Source organism: Megalops cyprinoides, chromosome 25 (assembly GCF_013368585.1).
Source record: "Megalops cyprinoides isolate fMegCyp1 chromosome 25, fMegCyp1.pri, whole genome shotgun sequence".
In the NCBI taxonomy this organism is placed as follows: Eukaryota; Metazoa; Chordata; class Actinopteri; order Elopiformes; family Megalopidae; genus Megalops; species Megalops cyprinoides.
Genome location: NC_050607.1, coordinates 6,402,424 through 6,429,938, shown reverse-complemented (window position 1 = coordinate 6,429,938; position 27,515 = coordinate 6,402,424). Strand labels below are relative to the sequence as shown.

The 27,515-nt window shown below is 45.6% G+C and overlaps 2 protein-coding genes and 1 long non-coding RNA gene across 4 annotated transcripts in view; all 3 read right to left on the bottom strand.

Moving 5' to 3' along the window:
• Positions 1-9,162: 9,162 nt before the first annotated feature.
• On the bottom strand, positions 9,163-16,468 carry LOC118771662 (protein FAM3C-like). Its single transcript, XM_036519670.1, has 8 exons — positions 16,285-16,468; positions 15,334-15,360; positions 14,841-14,964; positions 14,674-14,732; positions 14,471-14,521; positions 13,695-13,779; positions 10,793-10,919; positions 9,163-10,049 (listed from the first exon to the last, which is right to left on the bottom strand). Exons 1-8 carry the CDS (start codon positions 16,466-16,468, stop codon positions 9,960-9,962), a joined length of 747 nt encoding a protein of 248 aa, XP_036375563.1. The 3' UTR covers positions 9,163-9,959.
• Positions 16,469-16,798: 330 nt separating this feature from the next.
• LOC118772212 lies at positions 16,799-18,772 on the bottom strand. Its single transcript, XR_005004641.1, has 3 exons — positions 18,687-18,772; positions 17,099-17,190; positions 16,799-16,853 (listed from the first exon to the last, which is right to left on the bottom strand). It is a non-coding gene; the product is annotated as an uncharacterized LOC118772212 (long non-coding RNA).
• A 1,685-nt stretch (positions 18,773-20,457) lies between these two features.
• LOC118771813 (kinesin-like protein KIF21A) overlaps positions 20,458-27,515 on the bottom strand; it is a 41,087-nt gene continuing 34,029 nt past the window's right edge. For both annotated transcript variants that reach the window (XM_036519871.1, XM_036519872.1), the window contains 10 exons: positions 27,216-27,427; positions 26,976-27,089; positions 25,015-25,053; positions 24,228-24,364; positions 23,780-23,954; positions 23,390-23,554; positions 22,999-23,116; positions 22,579-22,749; positions 21,926-22,125; positions 20,458-21,518 (listed from right to left, as the gene is read on the bottom strand). In XM_036519871.1, the coding sequence (XP_036375764.1) occupies positions 21,446-21,518; positions 21,926-22,125; positions 22,579-22,749; positions 22,999-23,116; positions 23,390-23,554; positions 23,780-23,954; positions 24,228-24,364; positions 25,015-25,053; positions 26,976-27,089; positions 27,216-27,427 (1,404 nt within the window). In that variant the 3' untranslated portion in view covers positions 20,458-21,445. The remainder of the gene's footprint in view (positions 21,519-21,925; positions 22,126-22,578; positions 22,750-22,998; positions 23,117-23,389; positions 23,555-23,779; positions 23,955-24,227; positions 24,365-25,014; positions 25,054-26,975; positions 27,090-27,215; positions 27,428-27,515) is intronic.

Sequence of the window (27,515 nt, the reverse complement as noted above, 5' to 3'; positions counted from 1 at the left end):
AGCACTAATCCTCTCATTTGTCTCTATAGCAGAATACATTTTAGTAATAATGACATCAGCTAAGCAGAAAGAATTTAGCTAATAACAGGAGCAAATAGGATCGCACATATGCCTTGCACATCACCCACACCCTACCCACAGACACGGAGACAGACAGACAGACAGACACACACACACACACTGCTCTTGCTGTGACGCTGAGCTGAATGGCAGACAGTCACTCTGCAGGGCACTCCCCTTCATCTCTGACCACACCCAGTTCAGACCCTCCATCACGGCATGAGCCCCGCCTCCCCCCCTTGGCGAGTTGGCCGTGAAAGAGCACGGCGCTTTGAGGATGAAAAATTGCTGATGGATCTGGATGTGCCCGTGACAGGGTGAGACCTGCTATCTCCTTGTGTAAAACAGCCTGAGAGAACATTCATCCCTTGATGAAAAAAGATTGGGGTACGTTACCAATAAAACTTGATTCTAAATGAGCACAAGCATAGGAAAACTTATAAAATGCTGTCACTCTCAAGTGAAATATTTAGTGATCTGATGTTTGAATACAATTAAATTTGGACAGAGGAGGGGGGTCCAAAAGCCTTTTCTGAACAGGAAAGAGGAATAAAGACTCACCTAATGATGCTCCTTTAGTACTGACAAGGTGGTTTTCACCGAGTCAAAGGTGCCCCAAAAACACTAATAAGAAAATACTTACCAGATTGAGTTAGGCTTCAATACACAAATTCAATCCTGCAGATAGGTGGGCAAAGACCATTCCAAATTACTTAATAACTGTCATTGTTTCACTTGGTCACGTAGACCAATTCTGACAAAAATCAAATTTCTTCAACAAGAAGAAGCCAGTCATCTGGTGAATACGTACTCGAGGAGAAATGTCTCCACAACTCAGCATGAGCCACTTAATCAGTTTTGTAGAGGCCCAGGAGGAACATGTGATGAGATAGTAACTATGCTTTTGCTCAGATTCATATGGTGAATTGCCCTTCATTTTGAATGCAAGCTGAGGGAAGGATAGTGTTTCTCTTACACTATCATCAGGAGTTCAGTAGTCGCTGACATTAATGGAGAATTACTGTGCGTGAATCGAGAAATGTGATACTTGCTGAAATTTGTTGGCTACAGAAAAGGGCGCCGTGCACCTGCTGTTGAATGGAATGCCCCATTTGATTCCTGTCCGTTGCTCCACGTTCATTACCTCCCCTGAACGATATGGCAACTCCCCGCTAACCTCATACTATCTGGCTGCACATTCAGCCTGTTGTTGTGAACGTTTGGAACCGCGGTCTCCTTTCACCAGTTTGTCATCTTGTTATCTTCCTCTTCGCGGGACAGCGTTCACAGCAACAATGTCCTTACTCCTCACTGTGGTTTAATCAGCCTCGGTCTTGTGTTCATTTATTTCACAATCACAGGGGTTTCAGAAAAGTTCTGCTAACTGAAATTCCAGGCCTCTGTTTGTGCTGAGACTAATGTCTAAATTGACTAGACTTGACTAGACGGCAGCCATTTACAAGAAAGATTCTTATTATTACTATTATGATGTCCAAAAAAGAAAAAAAAGTCTTTTCATTCATAATCATAATCTCATAATTGTAACTCATTATCTTTGATAGGCAATTTGAACATTAATATTAGATGTCCGTCCATCATAGCAGCTCGCAGTTTTATAGCGTTAACCCACGGATGACAGCCCTTCATGGGCCCAAGACACTACAGCTGTGGTGATAGTCAGGGAATACAGTTGAACTAATGGCTGCCAGTCTTATTAATGAAGGCATCATGGTTCAGGCAATACTCTCCTCATGAGGATTTACTGTTCCACTGACCCCAGTGCTTAAGGCAAGTATGTCCCCGACAGGACTTTCAGGCAAAATTAAAGTACTTTTTGTGGAGGGTAACTTCTAAATTACCCTGTGGACAAATTCTAGGGTGAGATTCAACTGCTTCAGATTTCATTGTGATAATACATTTCGACTCCAGAGCATATGAACAAGATCTCAAGTCGCTGTCTTACACCCCTGGCTTGTAGCTGACTTACAATCATTGAATACATGCAACCTCTGTCAGGTGCAATATGTTTTATATAAAATATTACAAATACTACATGTCAACTTGCTGTATAGGAGTTTCTCACGTGGGGATTCAGGTGGAACAAACCAAAATATTCTTGATCAGCTCCTTTTCATCCCTTGTCAAATGGGGAGAGAGGGAGAGGGGAGAGAGAGAGAGAGAGAGGGGGGGGGGGGAGAGAGAGAGAGGTGGGGAAGGTAAAGAAGGGGGTGGGCAGAGAGAGAGAGGGAGGGGGAGAGAGAGAGAGGTGGGAGGAGAGGTGAGGAGGGAAAGGTATCAGAGCACAGTGTGCAGTTGGCAGTGTGATACATGCAGTCTCAGCAGGAGCAGACTATGGAAGCGTGTGGCCATGAAGGGCATCTGACACTGTCCCCGCCCACTTACAGCACGACCACTAACACAACAGCAAGGACAGGCCTGTGGGCGCAAACTACACTCCATCTCAGCGCTCGATTCGCTAGCAGTACACGCTAAACAGACAAAAATGCTACTTCACCACAATCAGGACTTTCTATTCTTGGAGCAAGCATATAGCCAGCCTCATGTGAACGAAGCTGCTAGGGGGTTTAAGGGGGGGATTAGGAGACTAGCTAAATGAGCCCATTTTAAGCCCTGCAGGTCAACAGCTGCATTTGTGCACCTATTTCCAAGGGCTTTGCGGGGAGGTGACACAAACATTCCGGGAAGTTACACTGTTCGCTCCGCACACAGGCCTCTGAGCGCTAAAGGACGCCAGACGCCGTGGGTGTGCAGGGGTGTGAATCTGCACAGCCAATGTTACCTGGTGCCAAGGCGTCTGTTTCCGCTGGTAACTTTCCTCTCCCTCCTGCAGACCGCCTCAGCTCCAGTGATGTCATCGGCCATGCAGGGGCATACCTGAGGCTAGGATAACTGAGTTACGGAAACATCGTTCTCTGCCATCAAGGTAATATTTTACACAGTCCACACAACAAATGGAACGATAGACGTTGAAGGGAGAGCTCTGCAAGTTGCCTCGTTCATTTCTTGGCCCACAGTCTCACTGGGGCCGAAGGTTCAGACCCTGCTAGCCCACTGTGCCGTATTTACTGTGGTACTGTGCTACATTTAGTAACATGGGTCACTTCACACATACCTCTCGCGTGTCTCATTGTGACATTCTGATCTTCTGACGCAGAACGGCTGTCATTCCCCATGACGTACCTTTTGAGACGACATATTGATAAGAGAGAAACCCCAGAACAGCTGTGTATCCACCACCACGCCCTCCCACACATTGAGAAACGTGTCTGACAACCTTTCTCGCAGCATAAAGAAACGGCACTGCCCAATGAGAGGGTGCAGGAACGCAGTGAAAACGCAACGCAAGCACGCTAAAAACACACTGCAAACATATCACTAACACTGTAACCTGTACTCCCCAAACAGGTACATTTTCAGTATTTCAGGATTTTCAGTACCCTTCATCCTATTACAGACAAACAACAGCCACCCAACGCCTCCATCACGGGACACTGCATTACATTATTGGCATTTAGCAGACACTCTTATCCAGAGGGACTTACATAGGTACTGTTTATTTTAATGTTACCCTGTACTTTGTTCAAGGGTACAGCAGCAGTGCCCCACTGGGGAATTGAACCAGCAACCTTTCGGTTACGAGTCCTGCTCCTTAACCACTATGCTACACTGCCGCCCCGGGATGCACCAATAAAACCAGCAGGGACGTTTCCTCCGCCTTATTTAAGCGCGTGAGCGCTGTGAAAGGCAGATTCGTGCACACGCTCCCTCCACAGCACCTTCCCAGAGCCTGTGACGGCACGGTGAGGACTCTGGAGGAGTCACGACGGAACACAGTGTTCCCGGGCCAGCGTTAGTCACCGCTCTCCCCCAGCTCGCAATGATCACACAGCCCTCGCACACATGCAGCCACACGCACGCACCCACACAGCCACCCACCCACTCTCTCTCTCTCTCTCTCACACACACACACACACACACACACACACACACACACACACACACACACACACACACACTCACCACACACACACACACACACACACACTCACACTCACACTCTCACCACACACACACACACACATGCACTCTCACCTCTCACATATACACTCACACACACGTTCTCTCACACACACATATACACACACTCTCACCGCTCACTCTCACCGCTCACCGCTCACCGCTCACTCTCACTCTCACTCTCACTCTCACTCTCACTCTCACTCTCACTCTCACTCTCACTCTCACTCTCACTCTCACTCTCACTCTCACTCTCACTCTCACTCTCTCACACACACACACACACACACACACACACACACACACACACACACACACACACACACACACACACACACACACACACACACACACACACACAGAGGCTGTGTTAGCAGGTACGCTCTGGTAAGAGGAAGTGTAAATAAGGAACTGGGTCCAGGCTGCAGGGAAAGCAGTGAGCTTGCCGTGGGTTTAGACTGTCGTGATCTGGACTGCCTCCAGGGCCAGAGAGGGCCACTGTCTCAGCACAGGACCAATAACACCATGTACCACACAAACAGATGGCCACAGACTCTTCCCTTTGCCTCTATTAAAACTGCACTGTGGTTTCACACTAATCTGCTGTCGTTTTGAATAAAATACTTTAATGTAATGTCTCTCAAAGAGACATTACATACTGTTATGTCCAAGATCATCTGATCTGATACATTGATATAAAAATGAAACTGTGTATCAGCACCACCCCATTCTTGTATGGACCAATATTTTAGCAGTTCAGCTACAACTCAGATTACACCTCCCAAAGAAACTAAAAAAGGCTGCAATGGAATTTTTGCACACATTGAGGGATTTAACATTCAGCGGGGAGCTGAATTTGAATTATTTGACAAATAAGTTAGTAGGTCATACAATAATAACAGCGCATTAACAAAGCAATGCTTTTGGCATTAATAAAGCCACAGCAGCACACAGAAGCCATGCACATGGGGGGTGGGTGTGTGTGTGTGTGTGTGTGTGTGTATGTGAATACGTGTGTGTGTGTGTGTGTGTGTGTGTGTGTGTGTGTGTGTGTTGTAATTGGATGGCTGCTCCTCCGAAGTGAAGGGATATGAAGCCATATGTAACAAACAGAAAGAGTGTTTTCTCAGAGGGTCCGTGACCGCGCAGCCTCTCTCAGATCGCTTCCACAAACAGACCAGCTCTCACCGCGTTCCTCGCACAGGTTCAGCCTTGAGTTTCGCTGATCTTTTCATTTCTTTCCTGAAAACAACAGGCACGTTCGTTTTGCTTTCGCTGTAAAGTCCAGCGTATTTTTAGCGAGCGGTTTCATACAACTTGCAGGCATTTTCACAATGACAGCCGGGAGGAAGTGGGATCCAGTCAGTTCCTGTAATGACAATAAACAGCATCCTAAAAAAAAAAAAACAAGTGACTTGTTCTATTGTGTGGCACCAAAACACCACCCAGAAAGAAAAACAGTCCCTGGTAATATCATCAAACACAGCAGAGAAACAAACCCACTGTCCTTCACACAGTCTTACAGGACAACAAAACAAAGAACATTTCAGTATCAGGTCATAGTGTCACCTGCAAAGGCCTGTTCCATCAGGGCAATCACAGATATTACAGTCAGTCACAGACACCATGGTCAGTCACAGATATTACAGTCAGTCACAGACACTATGGTCAGTCACAGACACTACAGTCAGTCACAGACATTACAGTCAGTCACAGACACCATGGCCAGTTACAGATACATACAGACACAAAGAAAATAGATACAGACACCACAGGCATTACAGAAGCACTAACATACTACTGACAGTTATAGACACCATATGTACAGGGGACCAGTACACCAACTGATGGATGTTAGGTTACCATGTAATAAAATGAAATATTACCTGTGCAAGATGTTTTGGTGAAAACATAAAGTCTTGAAATAAAGGTGAAATAAAGTCTTTGTGCTATGCCTATCTGCAATATTTTTCATTACTGATACCAAACATGTGTTAGCATCTGTTATCTGTGTGAGAGAACAGCAGAAAGAAGCCATTTTTGTCAGGAATGGATTTACCTACAAAAAAGAATAAAAGTGTCTATGAGAGATGTCCCTTTGGGCTTTCTGTTGTTCCTGGAGGACAAGTCTCTGCTCTGGAGAACGGCACCATCACCTGAGCTGTTCCCATGTCCCTGGGGAATCGGCCTTCGGTCTAACCCCAACACCCCAAAAGTCGTATGCAGACCCCCAGCCAAGTGCCCAACTGGTTCTTGCTCTCCAACATTCCACTCCAGCCCAGTACCAAAGCAGAGCACACAGTCTTATCTGCCGTCTCCGAGCGCTTCGGGAGAAGGGCCAGGAATGCGGAACACGCGCGGATCGGTGTGAAATGTCGGCTCGGGGGGCACTGTTTGCCAGTGCTGATTGCGGCCCCTTCGCGATAACTTGTTTTACAAGCTCTGTCGGGAAAACACTAAATCAGGGTGAGATTCCCTCCAAGGCCAGAGGATAACTGAGGTCAAGCAGATTCTTCCTGTAAACGCAGCTGGGTCGGTCTTGCCTGCAGTCAGAGCAGGTGTGGGTGATGACAGCCAACCCAGAGAAGTGCTGTGGCAGTTGTGTCTCTGAGTAGAACCACTGATAAGGACCTCAGGATGCGACAATTTTTACAGTATCTAGACAGTTCCAATGCATCAGCCTTTCCCTACAGTGTTACATTATATTACATTATTGGCATTTAGCAGACACTCTTATCCAGAGCGACTTATATCAGTTACAATTTTTACATGCTATCCATTTATACAGCTGGATAATTGCTGAGGCAAATGGGGGGTTAAGTACCATCCCCAAGGGTACAGCAGCGGTGCTCCAGTGGGTAATCGAACCAGCGACCTTTCAGTTATGAGCCCTGCTCCTTAACACTATGCCACACTGCCCCCCACACTAGCCCCTAGTGTCAACAGTTCAACTGAAAGATTGGCAAAAAATGCAGAGTAAAAAGGGAAAAGTCAACGGCTGTTTGATCTGTGCTCTAGAAAGGCTTTCCTGCACATTCTAACTCCCACTTTAACACCTATGGGTTCATGCATTAAAGTTAACCTGTATCCACCAATGGCCAGGTCACCAGGTTGCAAAGCAGCCAAAAGGTGAATAATCACTATTGAAGGAATTTAAGTTGCCTGTTCCGATTAATATATTCCTGGTATACAGTAGGTCTTTCTTGGCCTTTCTCTTGTCTGTGTCAATGTGAAATCAGCATCTCCACACTGGTGTACTTCACATCTTTAAATGTGATGTGAAATTTTTCATGTTTATGAATGAATTCCCAGGGACTTGCGAGTGGAGGACCAACTGTCTGTGTGCCTGAGACTCTGAAGTAAACTTCCCCTCTCTCTCTACTGGCAACAGTCAGGGATCCCCAAGGGCGATGGTGAATGGTGAGGGGCAAGGGGGCGAGGGGGCGAGGGGGCGAGGGGGCGAGGGGGTGAAGGGGTGAGGGGGTGAAGGGGTGAGGGGGCGAGGGGGCGAGGGGGCGAGGGGGCGAGGGGGCGAGGGGTGACAGTGAGGGCTGCTCTCTGGGAAACGGGCAAATTCCACTCTCCTGCAGCTCTGGGCTGCTCTGCCTCTTATGTCATCCACAAATGAATAATCGAGTGTATATTCAAACGCAGTGAACCTGCAGGGCTCCCCCTCCATTATCTGTACCCCAAGTACCCACTGCTCCCCTGCCGTTGGTCTCCCTGTGTCCCCTGTCCAGGGCCAGCGTCCCACACCCGCGGCACGGAGGCCACAGTAAACACAGGGGCTGGTATTCACGGCCTCGCCAGCAAAGTGACAGCGCCTCGCGAGCCGACCTCTGACCCCTGCCCTCCCTTCCGATGACGCATGAACGGACCTCAGTGCGGTCGAGCGGCGAGACTCGAGCATTTCTGGAATGCCTGGAGCCCTTTTCACGCGGCCCGTGGAGATTGAGCTGGAGGCTGAGAGAATCGGACGGCTGTGTGTCTGTCCATCTTTAAATGCCTCCCCACGCTAGGATCCTGTGTTTTTAATCTACCACCTTCGACAATCCCACACCCCAACGCCACACTGAGCTCTTAGAATATTGTTATAGCGTGCTACTAAATCTCTAAAGAGCTCATCTATAGCCACATGCCTCCTCTTCCTCCACCTCTTCAGCAGATTGGCTGTTTTTTCCAGCACCTCTCCTGACACTCTAACACAACTGTGTGGTGCTGTAGCAACTCTTTACAAAGGGTCTGGCAAGTACAGAGCTTTCAGGTCGCCTTTGGAACACTGTAATCCAATCCAATGCCTCTCGGTGCTGTGAAAATTACCTGCTCAATTGCTTTAAAGCTTTTACAGCTGGCCTGCTTTCACGGGGAGAAAAGGGGGCAGCTCCTTTGAGCACAGCAGAGTGTCTTTGGCTGTTCGGAGGGGAACTGTGATGATGCGGCCAAGATCAGGTCGATATTCAGGGTCTGTGAAAAATCTACACTCTCCGGTCTGCGAGGGTGGAGTGGGTCCGATGTGGGTTTTATCTCCAGTGTCGTCTTCTTGTCACTGATCCAGTGGCAACATTCAGACTGGCCATAGTCCTTTAATCTTCATCAACAATTCAGGAATCAAGTCAGTTTTATCAATGAGTTATAGTAGAGGTAAGCTTAGCCCCTGTGCTCAAAAAAAGCCGTCTGTTTATTCAGCTCAGCGCGCACTCACAGCTCAGAGAATCAGGAGGGAGTTCTGTGAGGTGTGCTGCCCCCTGCTGGTACCCATCGGTCATGCCACCCCATCCTACCATGATTATCCCTTCGTCGGACAGTTAAGGGAAAAAGGGGCTTTAGAGTGGTGGATGGAGTCATTTTAAGTATAACTACATACACCCCATCCCCGCCAGCACCCACTGAAGCCAAATCACACAAGAACACTGTAAAGAGCTTTCAAAATCATCTGTTATGTACCCCCAGCACACGAATCAAAAGAGTCAATCAGAATCAATTTAAAAGTCAAAACAGTTTTACTAAAAAAAAAAAAAGAACACAAATGACAACAAAGACACTTTTTGTCAAACTGATCTCCCACAATCCTTGAAGCGTTTTCAATCGCACAATGGGTGATGTGAAATGTGACACTGTTCCACACACACTCACATTCAGATCTCATCCCACGTCCCAGACTCCTCTGAGGTGTGGCAGACCTGGCCAACTGCAAGGTGAGAAGACGGCTCTGCAGTGCCAAGTTGCCAGTCAAAAGAGGAAAAAAAAAAAATGGACCGTTATGAAAGAAGATAAATAACCTCTCTGTGTTGCACGGCAAGACGAGTTTCAAACAAATGGGATGGGGAGGTAAGGGCACCAGGATTAGTGTGACTCCCATGATGCAATCTGACATGGGGTGAAATACCAGTTCAGTCTGAAATTCATGCATGGAAACACAGAAGTACAAGTCTGCAAAGGAAACAGTGCTGAAAAATCAATTGCCTTGTACTGCATGGAAAAAGGGTGCAAAACAGAACTGCGTGTAACCACATAGTGTTAGAGGGACACACAGACGGTGGAGTTCTTCGCAAAAGTCCCTCTCCATTATCGTAGATTTTACACAAGTATTAAATTAGTAATAACAAAAATAAAATCATAACCTTACTAATACCAACAGATAAATCACTGCTCTAACTCTTTGTACAGCTTTATCTGTGATCATATTTACATGTTTAAAATAACTATAAAATCTTTTCTGCTTGGCATCTACCTGCAGATAGGAAGGCAGCAGTGTTTAGGCAACTCTGTCACCTGCTCCTGCTCGGTGATGTAAACAGGAAAATGGGACACCCATTGCCCATTGCTCCAAACAGAGCCAACACTGAGGTTGGGGTCAAAGGTCACTCTGGTTTCTTGGCAATGCAACCTTCAATCTGCTGCACCTCCGGCCAGCCGTCGTACTTGTTGGTGTTTGGGTCGTTCTTTATGTGCTGGAAGACAGGGCATTCATTTAAAAAAAACCCAGGCGCGGTGGCCAGAGCGCCCCCTGGTTGCTAGGTTCCTAGGTATTCTTGTTGTGTTGTTTTGGATATTACAGTCACATGTCACAAAGTCGCGGGTCCCTAAATTCAACGTGCTACTAAGAAATGGGATTCCCATTTTCATGAAAAAATTGGACATTTGTCATCCGAGTTGGATGGACAACCACATTTAATGGTCTTGAAAAAACATACAAGTGACCCCACACAGAGATAAATACTTAATTACACTTGGAGTTTTGAATTGAAGAGCTTAAGTTTGCAAAAACATGGGGTCACCATGTGGTCCTGGTCACACCACCTCCAAAGCCATTAGTCCAGGATTGGCATAGGTCACAAACCCACTGTCCTTCAAGCCATTAGCCAGCCTGAAGCCAAGCACGTCACACATTAACACCACTGTTATGCCTGCGGCTGTTTGTGGCCTTTTATACTCTCAATTTATAAAACGGGTTGAACCCAACCAAATTTAAGGGGGTTCTTTTGACCTTTGAACTATCCTATGTGCCTTTACAGCTGTTGTTCTAGCACACTAATGTAAAAAAAAAAAAAACAACTGATATTTGATAAAAATGGAAAAAAACATGGGGGAGCATGGGGAAATGTTGAACTGGCATTTTTAAAGGGGAATATCGAGAGCTTTGGCTACATGGTAGTCTGTGTGTGTGGGTGTAAGGCAGCATAGGGGCGTTTACCTTCTCAAAAGCACTCTTGGCTTTGGCCCCTTTCTCACCCAGGAACACCCAGTTATCCCTGAAGCCCAGCGCATCGATGCTGGAGCTCCCCAAGTCAGCGATCAGCTGCTTCGCCTCCGCGTTGAGCCTGTCAATCGATCGAAGGACGGATTAACTTGTGGTAATGGCATCCATTTGCATGTAAACAGGATAACATTTCAATGCCTGACAAGAATCTGTCAGGACAAAACACAATTATGCAAGCTCTTGCAAATGCACCTTCAGCGTACCTGACAAAGAAAAAAAATCTTTTAATCTAATGAAGGTAAACTATATTACAAGAAATATAGAAACAAAGATGAAAAGATGTGCACCTCACATTTTTCTTTTTCCCTAAAGCCATGTACATACCTTTACCGACGCCATGTAAGTGGTGTTAATGAACAGACAGCATCTTGTTCAGAATAACACACAAATATCAACTTTTACATACTTGTATTTAACCATATCAAATTTCCTTGCAAGTGTTTTCAGAACATGTATAAGCCAAATCTTGGAAAAACCTAGATCAAATTTGGCTAGATGCAGGCACGCGCACACGCGCACGCACGCACACACACACACACACACGCACACCAGTTTCTGGCTGGCTGTCTTTCTCAGATAGCAATCGCTTAACCCCTACGATGATGATTACACACTACACATTTTTCCAGGGTTGAAATGGGATGGTGCACAGAAAATGAGATCGCTCAAATCAAAGGCGATGAAAGCGAAACTGTCGTGTTACACAATGCCACAATGCAGGGCGACGTGTCCCCATGCTACCCTGCGATGTGCACCCATCAAAGCAATCACGCGCACACACACGTGTCATTGTGACAGCCGGGACACATGAACCGGTTTGGCTAGTTTAACAACAATGCCATGCTTAACGTTCATGCTAGATCCACCAGAAGGGAAAGGTGCCTGGCTTTTGTGTTCGCCCCCACTGTCTTCTGACAGACAGCACAGTATCTACACGGATCTGTCCGAGAGTCTGCAAGCACCCACAAGAAGCATAAAAAGTAGTTTGGCCTCAATATGGCGTCTCAATATGGTGTCACCAAAAGGTAAACTGTTACTTACACTGGGACTGATGCAACTTTGTTTCCAAATTCCCACAGTAATACTCAAAATTAAAAAGCGATTTCTGAGCTGAAGCGGAAAAATATATGATAGTTCCAAAACTATCAGACAGACAGGTGTACGTTACAAAACGCCACCTGGCAGACGTTTCCAGGTGCTCATACGCTGAAGTCACACATTCTGTGACAGAGCTCACAAGGAGAGGTGAGCGAATGGTCGCTCTTCTGCTTTTGGTTGTACGATTGTAGTTTTGAGCAGCGGTGTTGGGCAAGAGCGGATTCCAGTGGCATCCAGCCAAATGCCTTTTTAACTTTTCCTTGCCCAGGTGGGAACGCTTTGTCGTTTTGTATCGACCTTCAGCTTCCATTTAATTTTTTTCTATTGCCTTTTTACATCTATACAGGGCCTGTACCAGCTGAGGCAGGAAGCTTTCATGCCTGGGGTTACTGTGGAACAGAGCCACTGCACTACCCATAGATAAGAGCAATTTCCTTTCCTCCAGTTCCCACATGCAGACAAACACATCTCACGCTCATTTTGCACATAACCTGCCCACATCCTGTCCAGGTGACAAACCCTGTCAGCCAGCCAAGACCCTTAGGCGATGGTCAGACTCCAGCTAAAAGTGGCCCAATTCTGTTTTTTTTTCTTCCCCTGTGACCCATATCGGATGTTTTTAGAAAAGTGTGAACAGGAAAAGCGCGAAGTTGCACCTTTTCAGTTCTGATTTGGGCTGCCTGAATATGTGGAAATTAATTGGAGCCATGCAACCTTCATGCAACCTGTGTGTGGATGCTCAAACTGGAATTGAGAATGTTTAATGTGTAAAAAGTGATTTTCACATCTCCCTGCTCTCTGCTTGTAATTTTAATTCAGGGTGACTAGACAGACATGACTTGTTCTTTATACGCACGTGGGAGAAATTTCAGAATGGAGGTCCATTTACACTGATATCAGATATGGACCGCTTTCAAAAATGAACGTATACAATCAGAAGAAAAAACTGGATATGAGCAGCAATTCGAAATTGAGCATTAAAGCCTGCAGTCTGAACTCAAGACTCAGAAGTTTTATTGTTGGCTAGCTGAAGGTGATTTACTAACATGAGTACTGCACTGATAACAATCCACTGCCATTCAATGATTGCTAAGGGTGTGGTAATTAACGAGGACGAATACTGGTTTGCCACTTTCAGGGATTCGTTTGGCTTCTCACACGCCAATCTGCAATTTGTTCACTTTCACGGCCAATCCCTTTGACATCTCGAACAGGCTCAACACACAACTATCACACCATGCATGTCATAAATGACCCATCATTATCATTATCATTAAGTACTGTACTTAGCTCATGCTTATCTGTAATTATTCAGTGTAAGGACAGGTAAAGGTCAAGAATTCCCTGTTCCCTGTTCAGGACAATGCAGGGCTAACATGTTTGTCACCATCCTAAACTATAGCCCACATCCATATCACAAAAATGAGTGTAATTTCATGGTGTTGCCAAATTGTACTGCTGTATATTAATATATTGAGCACTGTGTATACACATGAGCACTTACTGATTGCAAATGACTTTGTCTACAATAGGTATGTTGAAGGTGTGTATTCAGGAACTTCAATAATTTGTCCTTTTGTACTGATTAAGGTCCCTACAGATGAAAACACAGTCCTGTACATAGTTGTTTTTCTTTTTGCAGGGGTTAGGGTTAGTCAGTGTATAAGACTCTTTTCACTTCTTTCTGTCCTACCCTTGCTGATATAGTGGTGGACATGCCTGCGTTTTTCTCGCTTACTTGGTGTAGGCGTCGTCGAAAGTAGCCATCAGCACCAGCGTTTCCTCCTCAATGCTCTTCAGGAAGGCGATCAGGACGTTGACATCTGGGCAGAGAGGAGGTCCAGACTTCAGTGCGGCACCTCAGCGGGTTACGTTCGCATTTCACACATCCTGACTCCGTGCATTCGATTCAATGGCGGACAGATTGTATTTCAGGTTCTCTTCATTGGTCCATGTGATTGAATGGATTATGTTCTGCTAAGACCACTGTGCTCTGCAACCACGGGGCAGCTGACGGTTCCGTCCCAACTGGGTCACTCCTCTCAAACATGATCCCTGTCTGTACTGGTTCCTCAGTGGTGGAAAGACCTCCCCCCCCACGGGGGACAGGACAGCAGAATCACTAGCCATCTTTTGATGCAGACTGAAGACCCACCTCTTCAGACCGCATTTTGGTTCCACCTCAGTCCCTGCCCCATAACACCTGTTTATTTTATATGTAGTATTGTGATGTATTTTGGATTCTGTGACCTAGTGACTGATGTATTGTAGTATACTTTGCTTCCCTTGTCTAGTCAGGCTGCACAAGTTACCTTGTGGTATTGGCTTGAATACTATTATGCTCACACTCCACTGGTCGGGCACTGCTGCTCATTCAACTTGAATGCATACACTTATGCTCTATCGTGCTCAAAGTCACTCTGGATAAGAGCGTCTGCTCAATGAATGTCATGTAATAAATTGAAAAATCAAAAACTTCAGATCAGGGGAAAAAGATATTAGAAAATGTCTCACCTCCTACCCACATGTCAAAGTAGTCCGATTTAATGAGCTCCCCCGTCTTTGCTGTAAACACACAGAGAGAAATGCAAATGGATGAAACTGACATCGGTATACAAATGACTGTTTCTTCTTCTAACAGTGACTGCTGTGTATTAAAATGAGGATGTTCACTGAGGCAGCCATTGTGTGGTCAGTCAAACAGTAACCACGGTTACCGTTTACTAAGGCGATGTTCAGCCCTCTTCCCACATTGTTCTTCACTCCGCTCATCAGTCTGAAACACAGAGGACAGGAAGTGATGAACAGGAAGTGGAGGGACAGAAGGGAGAGGAGGGGTTCAGATGGAGGGGACAGGGATGCGCGTAGGAGAGCTGGGTCTTACGTTTTGTCCTCCAGGCACATGCGGGGTCCTACCGCACTGGCCACCCCGCTGCTTATCTTAAAGGCAAAGTGTCCCTCGGGACAGGGCTTGGACAGGCCACACTTAAAATACGGAACTGTGGGGGCTGGAAGAAATGTAAAAAGCAAAGTTTTCACACATTCACAAGAGTCAGCACACACACAATATCAACATACACATACAGACATATCGTACACACATGCGTACACCCTCAGCATCAACACATAAAACTCTTACAAACACACTCAGTATCGACATACACCACACACAGATATACGGTGACACGCATGGATACATCTTCAGTATCGAAACATAAAACCAAACACATGTAGACACTCAGTATCAACACACACACACATACACACTCTCAAAACAACATGCATGCATATTCACACGTATGCACTAAAAATCGACATACATACACATATTATTCAGTATTAACATACACACAAATGGCTGTGAAAGGAGTACTTACGGGCAGGGTCAGCTTGAGTTAACCTCGCTGGGGAGAGAAGTTAAAAGACATAAATGATAATGCAGATAATGACTTGCATTTCTGCCCCTCTGATTCACCCACCTACCTGGGTGACCACCTGTCAGCTCCCTCTGCTAAACGCTTCCCATCTCTCCTGGGAGAATTAGACACGCAAAAGCTGAAAACACCTGCACCAGGGGCTTATGGAATATGACGTCTGGAGTTAAATGTGGTGCTGCTTGTGTTTGATATTAAACTTCCTGAATCAATAACGTTCCTGAGGTTTCATGTTTATTTTCTTTAGCATTTATTATCAAAACAGCTAGCTGGCTGTGAAACATAATAGCGGTTTTACCCTACCTTACACACCCATGCACACGTTAGCAACACTGAAGTCAGAGCAAGTTTCATTGACAAGCTAACAAATTGAGAACGCTAGCTCGCCAGCTACCTGTGTTGAGCTATGCTTTGTGTAACATCAAACTAGCTTGCCCTCACCAACTTAAAATAGAACTAAGATAAACTAAACTAACCTAACTTCAAGTTTGCCAAAAGTAGCTAGTTAGCATTATTGCAACGAGAACAGTGACTGCTTGAGTATTTCATGTTTTTAATTGCTTAAAAATGGAAAGAATGGGCACACGTTAGCTCAGGTGTTTCAAGCTCGCCTGCCTCGAAGAGAGGCGGGCCAAATCTGCCAAATCTTCTTCGAAATTCCTCATCTCAGGTATGTGAATACCTAAATGCAGCACTAACAGCATCACTCAACATTAGACAGGGAGAGTCAACAAGAATATTCCAGAATAAGTGAACCATCTCTTTATCCTTCAGTCTTCAGCATCCTTCAGAGCAAGTCTCATTAACATTTACGTAAAAGCCATCACACAAAAAGTACCTTGCAAAAACACAAATGTAAAAGTATTTGACTAAAGTATACAGTTAAAAAATTACCATATATATATCTCAGGTCAAAATCCTTGTTTATTTCCAGGTAATTGAGGGTGAAGACAACGGCGACCAATAGGAAGCAAACCAGCAGAGCCGGCTTCAGGATTTCTGCAAGTGAGGAAATATACAGGACTCTCGTAAAGAAAGATTCAATCATCCAGGCACTGTCCACAGCTGATAGTCTCATTATGAACTCATGTATCTCAGATTTAATATGGACACATGAATTCATTCATGCGTTGTCCACAGCTAACAGACATTTTCACCTGGACACTGTGCAGAGCGAAAACTTACATATGAATTCACCTGGACACTATCTGCGGCTGAAACGAACACAGCTGTCCACAGCTAACACAAGTTTATGTGCGCCTTTTAACTTCCTTCTGCCCAGCGTCCACATGCTCAGTTGTGCTAACACCCACCTCTAGCAAACACACACACACTGAGCTGTAAAAACTGTAAAACTTCCTCCAGTGAGCAGAAACACACACACACACACGGTTGTTGTCAGACCTACCTGCAGCATTCATTGTTCATGTAGTGCCTCAATCTGCTGATGATATCTTTCACACCTGAACGAGACAAGCGGCCTTTTATGGACACAACACATTTACATTAAATTTACACTTTAGGCGCCCTTCCAGAGCGACTTTAGAAAGGTGCATTCAAAAGGTTTAGGCATGTAGCCGTATACATGCTGCACCCCTAGTGCCATATTTGCAACCGGGCGCAACTGTGGCCAACACGGCCGCAGTACGTTTTGTTTTAAGGCGCACAAACATATACTATTAAATACGTCAAACATGGTTAAACTTACTGTTAATGAATTTGACCTGACACGCCTTTGTAGGAATCTTCCGTATCCCGCAGCGTGAGAAGTTCACAGTCACAGGTTCTCTGGAGCAGCAGCTAGAATTACACCGCATACAATTTCTAATGGAAGCTCTGATTTCTAATCAGCGGCCAACAGGAACCAGCCTCGCCGACTCCCGGCATCGCTGGATCGAGCGCAGGCTGGTATGCACGCAACTGGTTTTACAGGACTCACGTTTAAGCCCCTGTAAATGGCCCCTGTAATTAAGAAGCATAATTCGGCTGATGTACGGACATGCGTTTGGTAAATCCCCGCAGTGTCTGATGGAAACATTTGCTAACAGGGAGGATCCGTGATTTCCGTCAAGATAGCAAACTATAGGCGAATATGAGCAAATGTCGGAGCGGGATCCAGCGCTCTGACATGGAATGTGTTACCTCTCAAGAGCAAACTAATCAATGGACAATCAGTGGTTATTGTGATATCAGTGAGAATGTGTACATTGTGACAAAAGGTGTCAAACGATGGCGTAAAGTGAATCCAAACTTACACTGCCGTTTGGCAAGAATTAACCACTTTCTCCGACTTGATGTACACGTCACTCTTTTAGCCAGCTTGAGGCCTGACCACAGCGCAGTTGTCAGTTCCTAATGCTCCTTGATTGAGCCTTGATTTTAAATCTCAAAGAAGTGTTAAGGGTGGTTATCCAATAGGCAATGTAAATTTAGCATTAAATGCCCAACATACAATAACAAACAAATAATTTAATTAGGAATGAGCAGGTTTACAAAGCACCAAACTGAAAATGCTTACATTATTAATAATAATGTAGCCTATTATACATAACGATATTGCAACGCTTTTTTCACGTGTGGGAATTGCGCGTCTTCAAATCGAAAGAACTGTGCGTAATTCAGTATTTTTCGGGACGTCATACGTTTTTTTCAAAATTTACAATTCATCATTGTTTCGGCAACATCACATTAAATTGTTCGCGCAAACCGGGTGGCACGGCCGTCCGCCAGAGGGGCCTTTTCACAGCTTCCATTCGATGTGTTTGTGTATATTGTGTAGGCTAATAAGTTCGCTTCTTTACGAGATGCGGAAAAAAAGGGGGTGACACGAAAAAAAGTGTTGCTATCATCTTTATTTATTACATCAATAAAATTACATTCAAGGCTGATTACCGATATTTAAATGCAAGCGCTAGTGAGTTTTTTTCGGTGATACGTCCATACCACGACCTTGCAAACTGCAAACTGCGGACTTGTGGTAAGGACCACAGTAACCACAGCATTTGCTGTAATAGCGTTCATCACGTTCACATTCTAACTTCAATTGTTTTATGACAAAGCAACACGGAATGAATAATTGTACAAGCACTATGGCATCTGAACAGTAATTAACTGGCAGGGGTTCAAATTGCCAAACCTGAACGCTAAATTCGTGTTGTTTCCGCAATTGTTTTCGTCGGTAAACATACTGAAGACTTTCACCTATTTCCTCTGAACCAATTCCCTTGCCGATAATTGACCCGTATGCGATACTTTCGTGTTGTTTTATAACAACGGCGCAAAATTAGACACATTACCTGGTCAGTAGCAAGGAGACAGGTGTTGTTGCACGCCTCTCTTCGCTCTTCTCAGTACTCACCGCGGCGTTTGCAGGGAACCAGATTTGCTGAGCTGTACCTGAGACGCGCACAGTAAGTCTGCCTCAGTGCAACAGGTAGCTCCCATTGGTTAGAAGTTTTCAGCAAACATAAAATAAAACGTTAGATGTCAGTGTTTGTGCGGCTTCGCATCGTGGCAATATATGAGTCATTATTTGCATATATTTTTGACTGGACACATCGTGAAACAATTGTTTTTCTTTAACATCGGATAGCTTTCACATTTTTAGTTACAAGATCTCAAAGCTTGCATGTCTCGATTTGCTAAGAGGCACTGTTTTCCAGACTTGCCGACTTTAGAAGCACATTTTTAAATATTTCTATTTACTTTATTTATACCTATTCATATTATATTTCTAAAAATGTATTGTTCTTCAGCCCTAAAGTACCATCTACTAATGTGGACCCGAGAGCACAAATTAAATGAAAAAAAAAATATTTTGAATAAACGATTTAATGTGAGTTTCACTGTCTAAAATCTTGCATATTTGTTTGAATTCTCCTGTACACATTCACCATTATAAAACATTAATGCTCTTGAGAATGCAGACACCTGCATATACCTGTACTACATGATTCAATTCTTATTGTGCATACACTTTGATTGAGTTCCACAGTCTTAAATCATGCATAGCTTGATTGCTTTATATCAGCAAATTTTCATCTATATGGCAAATACATGCCAGATTTGATTGACCATAATTAAACACCCGAGCACACCAATTATGTGATCCAAGTGTTAGTATGGTGTCAGATTCCCATCTTTCATTTAAAAAGTGGTACAAAGTAATTGAAATGACATCACTAACAATTTCTGTTATTTTAACCCTGAAACAAGAAAAGAAAAGCTAACGCTGTTTAAAGGACACTCTGATTAATGAAAAAGATAACATGGCTCTTTCACGTGTGCACTATTCCAATGAAAGCAAAACGCAGCTACAGCAGTATTTCAGGTAACTGCGAGCACAAATTTTCAGCAGTGAATACTTGACTCATTTTTCAAAGTGTTGATCACTTGAACTGGCTCACCAACAATCTCAGGATTGTGATTTTTGCCTCCTGTTTTTGCCCTGGAGTGGTTATGTGTCCCACAACACAGCCTTGATACATGCGTCTGATAAGATAAATGCCTGGATGTTGTGGTTGCTCTGGCTGCAGTGATGCCCCAGCATAGCCTGGGGGAATTCACTCTGGAAGACGTTAAAAGGTCGTGCAATGCTGGTGCGATGAAACTTGGGGGTGAAGCTGTGTGGGGAGGCAAACAAGTGTTGTTGGTTGTGAGTCTGATTTTTTGAACTTCAGCTGCAAGAGGGCTGACAGACGCGGGTCCGTGGCGCACATTCCTCGACGGAGTTTTATGACGTGTCACCCCAGATTGGTTTCGCCTCTGGTTCCAGTACATTCTTTTCCTACCTGCCTACGTTGCCTGAAATCTATATGTTCGAATGTCATGTTTTGGTGATTGAACTCTTCCGGTGACCTGGATGTTTTTGACAGATGACATTTATTTGACTCGACATCTGACATTAGAACTGCTAAAACAAGTAGCGTTTTCTTACACAACTAAAATTCAAGAGGAAGAACGAGACTCATGTATACATAAAGCTTTCAACATTATGCAGAAAAAGACCACAGAGTGAGTGAATGAATGAACTGAATGAATATCGACAAGGAAAGAAAGTCTGTCCAAACTCATTTAGTGCATTCACTGTACTGCCTACAATATCAGGGTAACAGGCACAGGAAACACCTCTCTCTTTACACTGAACACTACTATATACATATCGTACCTACGCTAGGTGCTGTCCACCTGGCCTTAGAGACAAAACCCTTTCCAGGTTAAAGAGGAAGGTACACAGAAGATTTAGCAGCATATACATCAGTTTAAGTCACTAGATAAAATAACAGTGTTGTGCTGAGAAATAAAGAAATAAAACACACTGTGACCGTAACAGTGAAAACACACAACCCCTAGAGGGTGGTACAGAGACACATTGTTATTCTGGATGCACTGGGAGATATACCACTACAGGCGTTAATTTTAAGATATATCTTTAAGTTGAAGAGTGTACAATTACTGTAACCTGCTGAGACAAGCAGGTAGGATTCACCATCATTTTTACGTACTGACTGCCATCAGAGCAAATTATGAACATGTTAAGAGCATGGTGGAATAGTTAAGCTCACATCAAGCCACTTTCACGCTAGTTAAGACTTACTTGCCAGTCACACTCACAGTGACCTGTGACCTGTGACCCTGGAGACCAGCTCCAGGAGCCCATGCTCTCTTAGTCCGTGGAAGTGCCCTCTACTGGCCCACACGGGTACTGCATGCAGGTCAGTGCTAAGACAGGACTGTGTTTGGCAGGACCTTATTCAATAGTAGTGGACAACGCCATACTGCTTAACACACAGGGAATACTTTCACTGCATAGAGGAGCTGCCAGATAAGGAGCCACAGATTGCACATTCAGAAGCGAGGTTGTTGCCCAGGAGGCCGCGGTTCACAGTTGCTCCTCTCCGTTACAGTGAGGACGACGGAGGGGGACCCTCCTTCGCTCTTTGGGGCTCCGATCGAGACTCTTGGCACCCCCCCCCTTTCACAGAGTGCTCGGCCACTGGAGCACCCCGCTGGACGCGCCCTTGGCCCCCGGTCACAGCGCGCGCCCTGCGGCCAGTTAACTGATGTCACTCAGGTCCAGCACGCCGTCCAGCGTCCCCCTCGCTTGCCATATCTTTACTGACTGGTCACTGTTAATGACAGGATCCGGGAGTTAGTCACCGGGAGCCCTATGTCTGCAAAAGCAGGCACATGACCAGATTTTCACCTGATTGTGTGGTGGTGTTATGATTATCAGTGCTATGCAGGAAGTCATTCATTTTAATATCTCTGTATATCATATTGAATCTAATATAAATTTCAATAAATGAATAAATGTTGAACTAAGTGCTTATGATTTGTAAAAAATGTATGAATGTGTGATACAGTACTAACAGTGTGTGTGTGTGTGTGTGTGTATGTGTATCTGTGCAAATCTGTGTGTGCCTGTGTATCTGTGTGCGTGTACGCATCTGTGTGTATCAGTGCATGCGTGTGTGCGTCTGTGTGTGCGTCTGTGCGTGTGTGTGTCTGCGCACGCGTGCCCGCACGCACTCACTCGGAGGCAGTGAAGACGTGGCTGCTGTTGGCTGACACGCCGTTGACAGGACAGTCGTGTCCCCTCAGCTCGCCCAGCGGGGCGAGGGTGTCGCTGTGCCACAGCTTCAGCATCCCACCCTTGCACCCGCTCAGCACGGCGGGCGACTCGGGCACCACGCCCAGCGCACACACCCAGTCATGGTGCGCGTTCGCCACATGCTGAAACACAGAAATACACTGCGTTAGAACATCACCCTCACCAGACACCAAGGATGCCTTTCCAAAGGACAGCAGGGGGTATGAATATTTTATTATATGACTACTTGAATATTACCTGCAATTCAGCTATTATTACTTTTATTATGTTATTACTTAGCATCGTCTTTTGAAGCCTAAAATCTATCAAAAGCTCTCACACTCTGAAAAAACTCACTGAAGTGACTTTTGCCATGGAAAGTGCTGAGTTCTGAGGTGGCGAAATCAAGCACAAACCTGTTCAACCAGTCCTACAATTCAGACTGTTAAATGAGCCATATGGCCAATGAAACACTTTGGGTTTTAATTTCTAGATGAACAGCCCTGGGGGTTTTTCCTGGATCGTCCCCTGAGTGCAGACAGCTGGTCCTCCGTACCCCTCCTCAGGTGACGGTCGCACCTGCCTCTCTCTCTCACCTGTAGCAGGACTTTTCGGGACAGGTCCCACTTCCTGATGCCGTTGTCCCGAGACCCGCTGAAAAGGCCATCCCCTTGCACCGTCAGGCACTCAATCCCGTCCTGGTGGGGGGGCTCGAAGCTGTGCGTGGGGCTGACACTTCCCTGTGTCCCCTCCGTCACCTCAAACGTCTGGAAATTCAGTTGTATTGAATGTTAACACATCTGGACCGCAACCGTAGCACATCAGAGGCCCACCAAACCAGACCGTGTGAAGACGGATGTGCACTGACGTCAAAAATGTGTTCATTTTCTGTGCTACTGTACAGGGTAACACTTTAAAACACAATACTTCTAGACACACACACACACACACACACACACACACACACACACACACACACACACACACACACACACACACACACACAGAGTCCTCACCTTGATATAGTGATCCTTGGAGCCGGTGATGACGAGATCCTGACCGTTTCCTGTCTGGTCCACAGTCAGACACATGACCGGTCCCAGGTGTCCAGTTAGCTTCCCCGTGGACACAAACCTGTCCCAGAATGGAAAAAGCGAAATCAAATACATTGCCACAATATCCTGAAGAAAATAACCTGTCAAAACAAAAGACATTTCCTACACAGACTATCATACCTCCCCAGAGAAGTAACTAGCATAGAGAGAGAATGACATTCTGTACACACACCACCCTGTAGACATAAACAGTTGATGCCTATCCAAATGGGATTTCTGTACTGTGTGGAAAGAACAGTGGATAGGCATTGTGTTTGGCTGCCTCCAGCCTCTGCTGTAATGAAGGCCACACCTCTTCAGGTCCCACATGCGGACGGAGTTCCCGGCCGCCGCGTACAGGAAGGATCCCGTGGGATTCAGGGCGATCTGGTTGATCTGGGTCTCTCCGGGCGGGATGGTGACCACCCGATTAGCGCTGGCGGCACAAGCGTCACCTGGGGTCACCTGGCCAGAGGACCTAGAAAAATAAAAAACACACACACACACACACACACACACACACACAGACACACACACATATATTAGTCATTCAAATTTACTGAGACTGATATCTTTGGACTTTCCTTTTCCTTTCCAGCTCTTCTCTAGCCCTTTCTTTTTGGGAACGGGTTTTTTCGACACGCCTCTGACACGCCTCATTCCCCGGCTGAATGACTCAAACAGCCTGCGCACAGGGACTCACGTGAGGGTGCGGATGCACTTGGCGGAGTCGCGGATGTCCCACACCTTGATGTAGGCGGTGGAGACGGTGAAGACCAGGCTGGAGCAGTAACGTACGGACACCACGCTGCTGGGGTGGCCCCCCAGGGACATGATCTCCTGCCCCGTCACCAGGTTCCACACCTTGCAGGTACGGTCTGAGAGTCAGAGGGGTCAGAGGGGTCAGAGGGTCAAAGGTCACAAACACACTCACATGACCCGCTGTCGCGCCACTCGCAGCAACAGCAGGCTGAAGAGGTCAGAGGTCACACATTCGGTCACCTGACCTGTTAAAGCTACGCACAGTGACACATCCGCACGTTCACTCATATCCTCGCACTGTGAACAGTGTGACTAACAGTGACGGTGGTGAATGATAGTGAACGATGGTGAAAGGCGTGATGAATGGCGCAGCGGCGAGCAGCTCTCACCCTTGGAGCCGGTGAAGAGCAGGTCGTCGGTGGAGTCCACGCACAGTACCGCTTTGGTGTGCCCCTCGGCCACGTGGACACACTGCAGCGTCGCCCCCCGGCCGCCCTTCGGGGGCGGGACGGGGCTGATCACGCCCCTGCATCCGGAACACACCCAAACTGTCAGAGCGCTGACGGGGTCAGCTGTCACACACACTCAGCACTCTAATGCTCTCGGCTGAGCGCTTCCCCGGCTGCACAGTTACTGTGCAATCACAGGCGCGCATCTCCGATTCAAAAAGTATCACCACGACGGAGTCAAGAACAGTACAGAATAGAACAGAACAGTCTGGGTCAATTCCATTTCAGGTCAGTCAATTCAGGGAAGTGAACTGAAATTCAATCTATTAACTGAATATTTACAATCACTTTCCATGAAGATTTTTTGATTAAAAATGAATTTAAGTTCATTTCCAGAACTGACTGAATTGAAACGGAACTGACCCCAACTCTACAGAACAGAACAGACAAAAACAGGACAGAGTTACTTTGTAGGCTTTTAAACTTTTAGGCTTTTAAACTGGACAGTTTCATTCAGCTCACTCATTTGAAGAGTAGAAAACCAGGAACATACAACGTGCTATAAATGGCCACAGAACACACTGCGGGTTCACATGCAAGTGCAAACACACAAGTGGATCACCAGACAGGGCATCTCAACAGAGAGTCAGAAAGCAGCCAGAGAGATCAGAACACAACAGCAGAGAGAGAGAGCAGGAAGCAAAGAGGCTCCCGCGGGAGAGACTACCTGTGCCCTTCCTGAACAGAGGACTCACTCCCATCCGACCTAGAACACAGAAGCAGTGACACTGAGACAGGGAACGACACACTGACCCAATCACACTGCAGCAGAACCACCGAGACTCATATACACACTGACTGACAGAAGAGCTGGACCCTACCACAGAAGAACACCTAATGAGAGGGACCACAGGAGGCCTGTGAAATCACTATGACTCCTTGACTCCCTAACGGGGACACAAGAAGGACAGGTATGAGTACACACCTGACTCACACACTACCACGTGCCAAGCCCACCCATAAGATTAAAGAGCTAAAACAACCCTCAGATAAACAACACCAATTCTCTAAAGAGCACCACTGGTGCTTCCTCACCATGGCAGTGTGGTGTAGTGGTTATGAGCAGGGCTCGTAACCAAAACATTGCTGGTTTGATTCCCCCCTGGGGCACTGCCATTGCACCCTTGGGCAAGGTACTTAACCCACAATTAACCCCTAATTACCTCAGTAAATATCCAGTTGTATGAATGGATAACACTGTAACCTACGTAAGTCGCTCTGGATAAGAGTTTCTGCTAAATGACAATAATGTAATGTAATGTAATGTAACGTAATGGTGCAGTGATGTAATGAAGCAAAGGGTCTTTGCCTTCTTCAGGACGTTGGCACAGAGCTTCACTGCTGTCTGAACAGAGTTCACCATCGCTTTACACAGGACTTCACCACAATCTCAGACCCCACTGCTCCAGGACCAGCTACCAAATGCATCGGGCCCAGACGCGGCATGGACCATGATGTCATGACTGACGGCAGGTCAGATGTCAAGCTGCCTGTGATTCTAGAACTGCACAGATAAAATAGCTTTCATCTTTTCTTTCCTTTTTACTTAGGAAGTCTCCGATGAAACAGCTTCCAATTGGAGTACAGAGGACTATCACTTTAGTTTATATTGTCAGCAATGTGTTGGATGAATATGATTTGAATGACACTTAATAACTGTATCCAAATGAAGGCCCAGGTGTTTTAGCATGGATGAGGACACACTCAATTATGAGATACCAATATGCATCTCCACCACAATGATGTGTCTGTACATACATGGTTGAATTATACTCAGGCATAAATACACAAATTCAGGGACATATCGTGTCTATATCAGATAAATATTTATAAGGAAAAGAAAAAAAAATCTATGATTATCATTTTACAGTACATAACATTCAGTTCGGACTAAAGAACATGCTTGCCCTCTGGTGGTACTAGACTGCACTGCATTTGTAAGAAATACTGACGTAAGAATCAACCACATACATTAAAAAAAATACTTGGACTCATATACTATTTCTGACTAAAAACGCAATCTGCTTATAAGAAGCAATCAAAAAATGCTGCCTTCTTCAGTCTAACCATAGTCTGAAGGCCATGGAACACAAAACAGCTGAGAAATTGTGCATTCCACAGCCAACACTATCAGATTTAATGAAGAACTAAGGAGGTGTCACATCATGAAAGTAAATGCAGCCCCAAGGGCCAATTATCATGGAGACACTCAAAAACAGTTAAGAAGAATCAAATTCTCTGTTTACGTTCGAATTTAGTTAAGGGCATTGTAACTTGCAAGGCACCAGCAATTAGCACAGTGACATTCAAATAATTACTGTTAGTGACGTTATCTGTGTTATTTAATGAAGGGTTGTATGAAACACTTCACAGCACAAATATGTTTTCTTCTATCTTGGAAGAGGTTAGCTAAGGATATTTCTCAGCTGACTGAGAGTAAAGATCAAATTTACTCCTTCACTTGGAACTCTAGTTTTGAGAATCAACTGCTCATTAGAATGAAATCCTCCCAGATGTGGTTCTTATAAGCAGAGTGCTATGAAATCACATTGGCAGGGGTTAATTTCCTAGTGCTGTGGAAAAGCTCTCACTTCAGCCTCCAGACTGAAGGGCGGCACTAGCTCTTACTGTTTGATCTCTTTCCCCTTGGCCTTGTCGGCTGCCGTCTGCCCCTTCTCATACATCCTCCTCCGGGTGAGTGGTGAAGGCTCCGGTGGCCTCTTCTCAGCTCCTGTGGGAGGTCTGGAAGCAGGGTTTTATTGGGTTAAAAACTGAGTTGAAAGGTGCAGAATCAACAGCAATGCTGCATCAAAACATTGCCTGTGTGTGTAAAAGGTAAGCATTCACATGGAGGGCACATAGGCTTACTTGCTTCCTGGTTTAGAGGGCATAACTGACGGAGAGGTCATGGGGTCCTTATCTTTAAGGGATGCCCCCGCAGCTTTCAGGTCTCCACCCACTTCCTGGTTCTCAGCCACTGGAAGAAGAGGAGCGGAAAATTCCCCGGTAGGCATGTCGAGGCAGGGATCAGTGCTGTTGGCGTACAGTAGCTCCATCTGTGTGGTGGTTCTTCTGCGGGCCTGCATGGGAGAGAGGCGGTGTTCATGATGGACGCAATCTCTGTTGACTATGCGGTGAGTTTTTCCAATTGAAAGGATTTTCTGAAGG

What these genes read in the sequence shown, in the direction of transcription:
- LOC118771662 (XM_036519670.1), bottom strand. Translation starts at nt 16,468, where the DNA reads ATGAGACTATCAGCTGTGGACAGTGCCTGGATGATTGAATCTTTCTTT. An exon ending in TTCGACGACGCCTACACCAA is followed by an intron (nt 10,920 to 13,694) that starts GTAAGCGAGAAA and finishes ATCGATTGACAG; the next exon opens with GCTCAACGCGGAGGCGAAGC. An exon ending in CCAAGAGTGCTTTTGAGAAG is followed by an intron (nt 10,050 to 10,792) that starts GTAAACGCCCCT and finishes CCTGTCTTCCAG; the next exon opens with CACATAAAGAACGACCCAAA.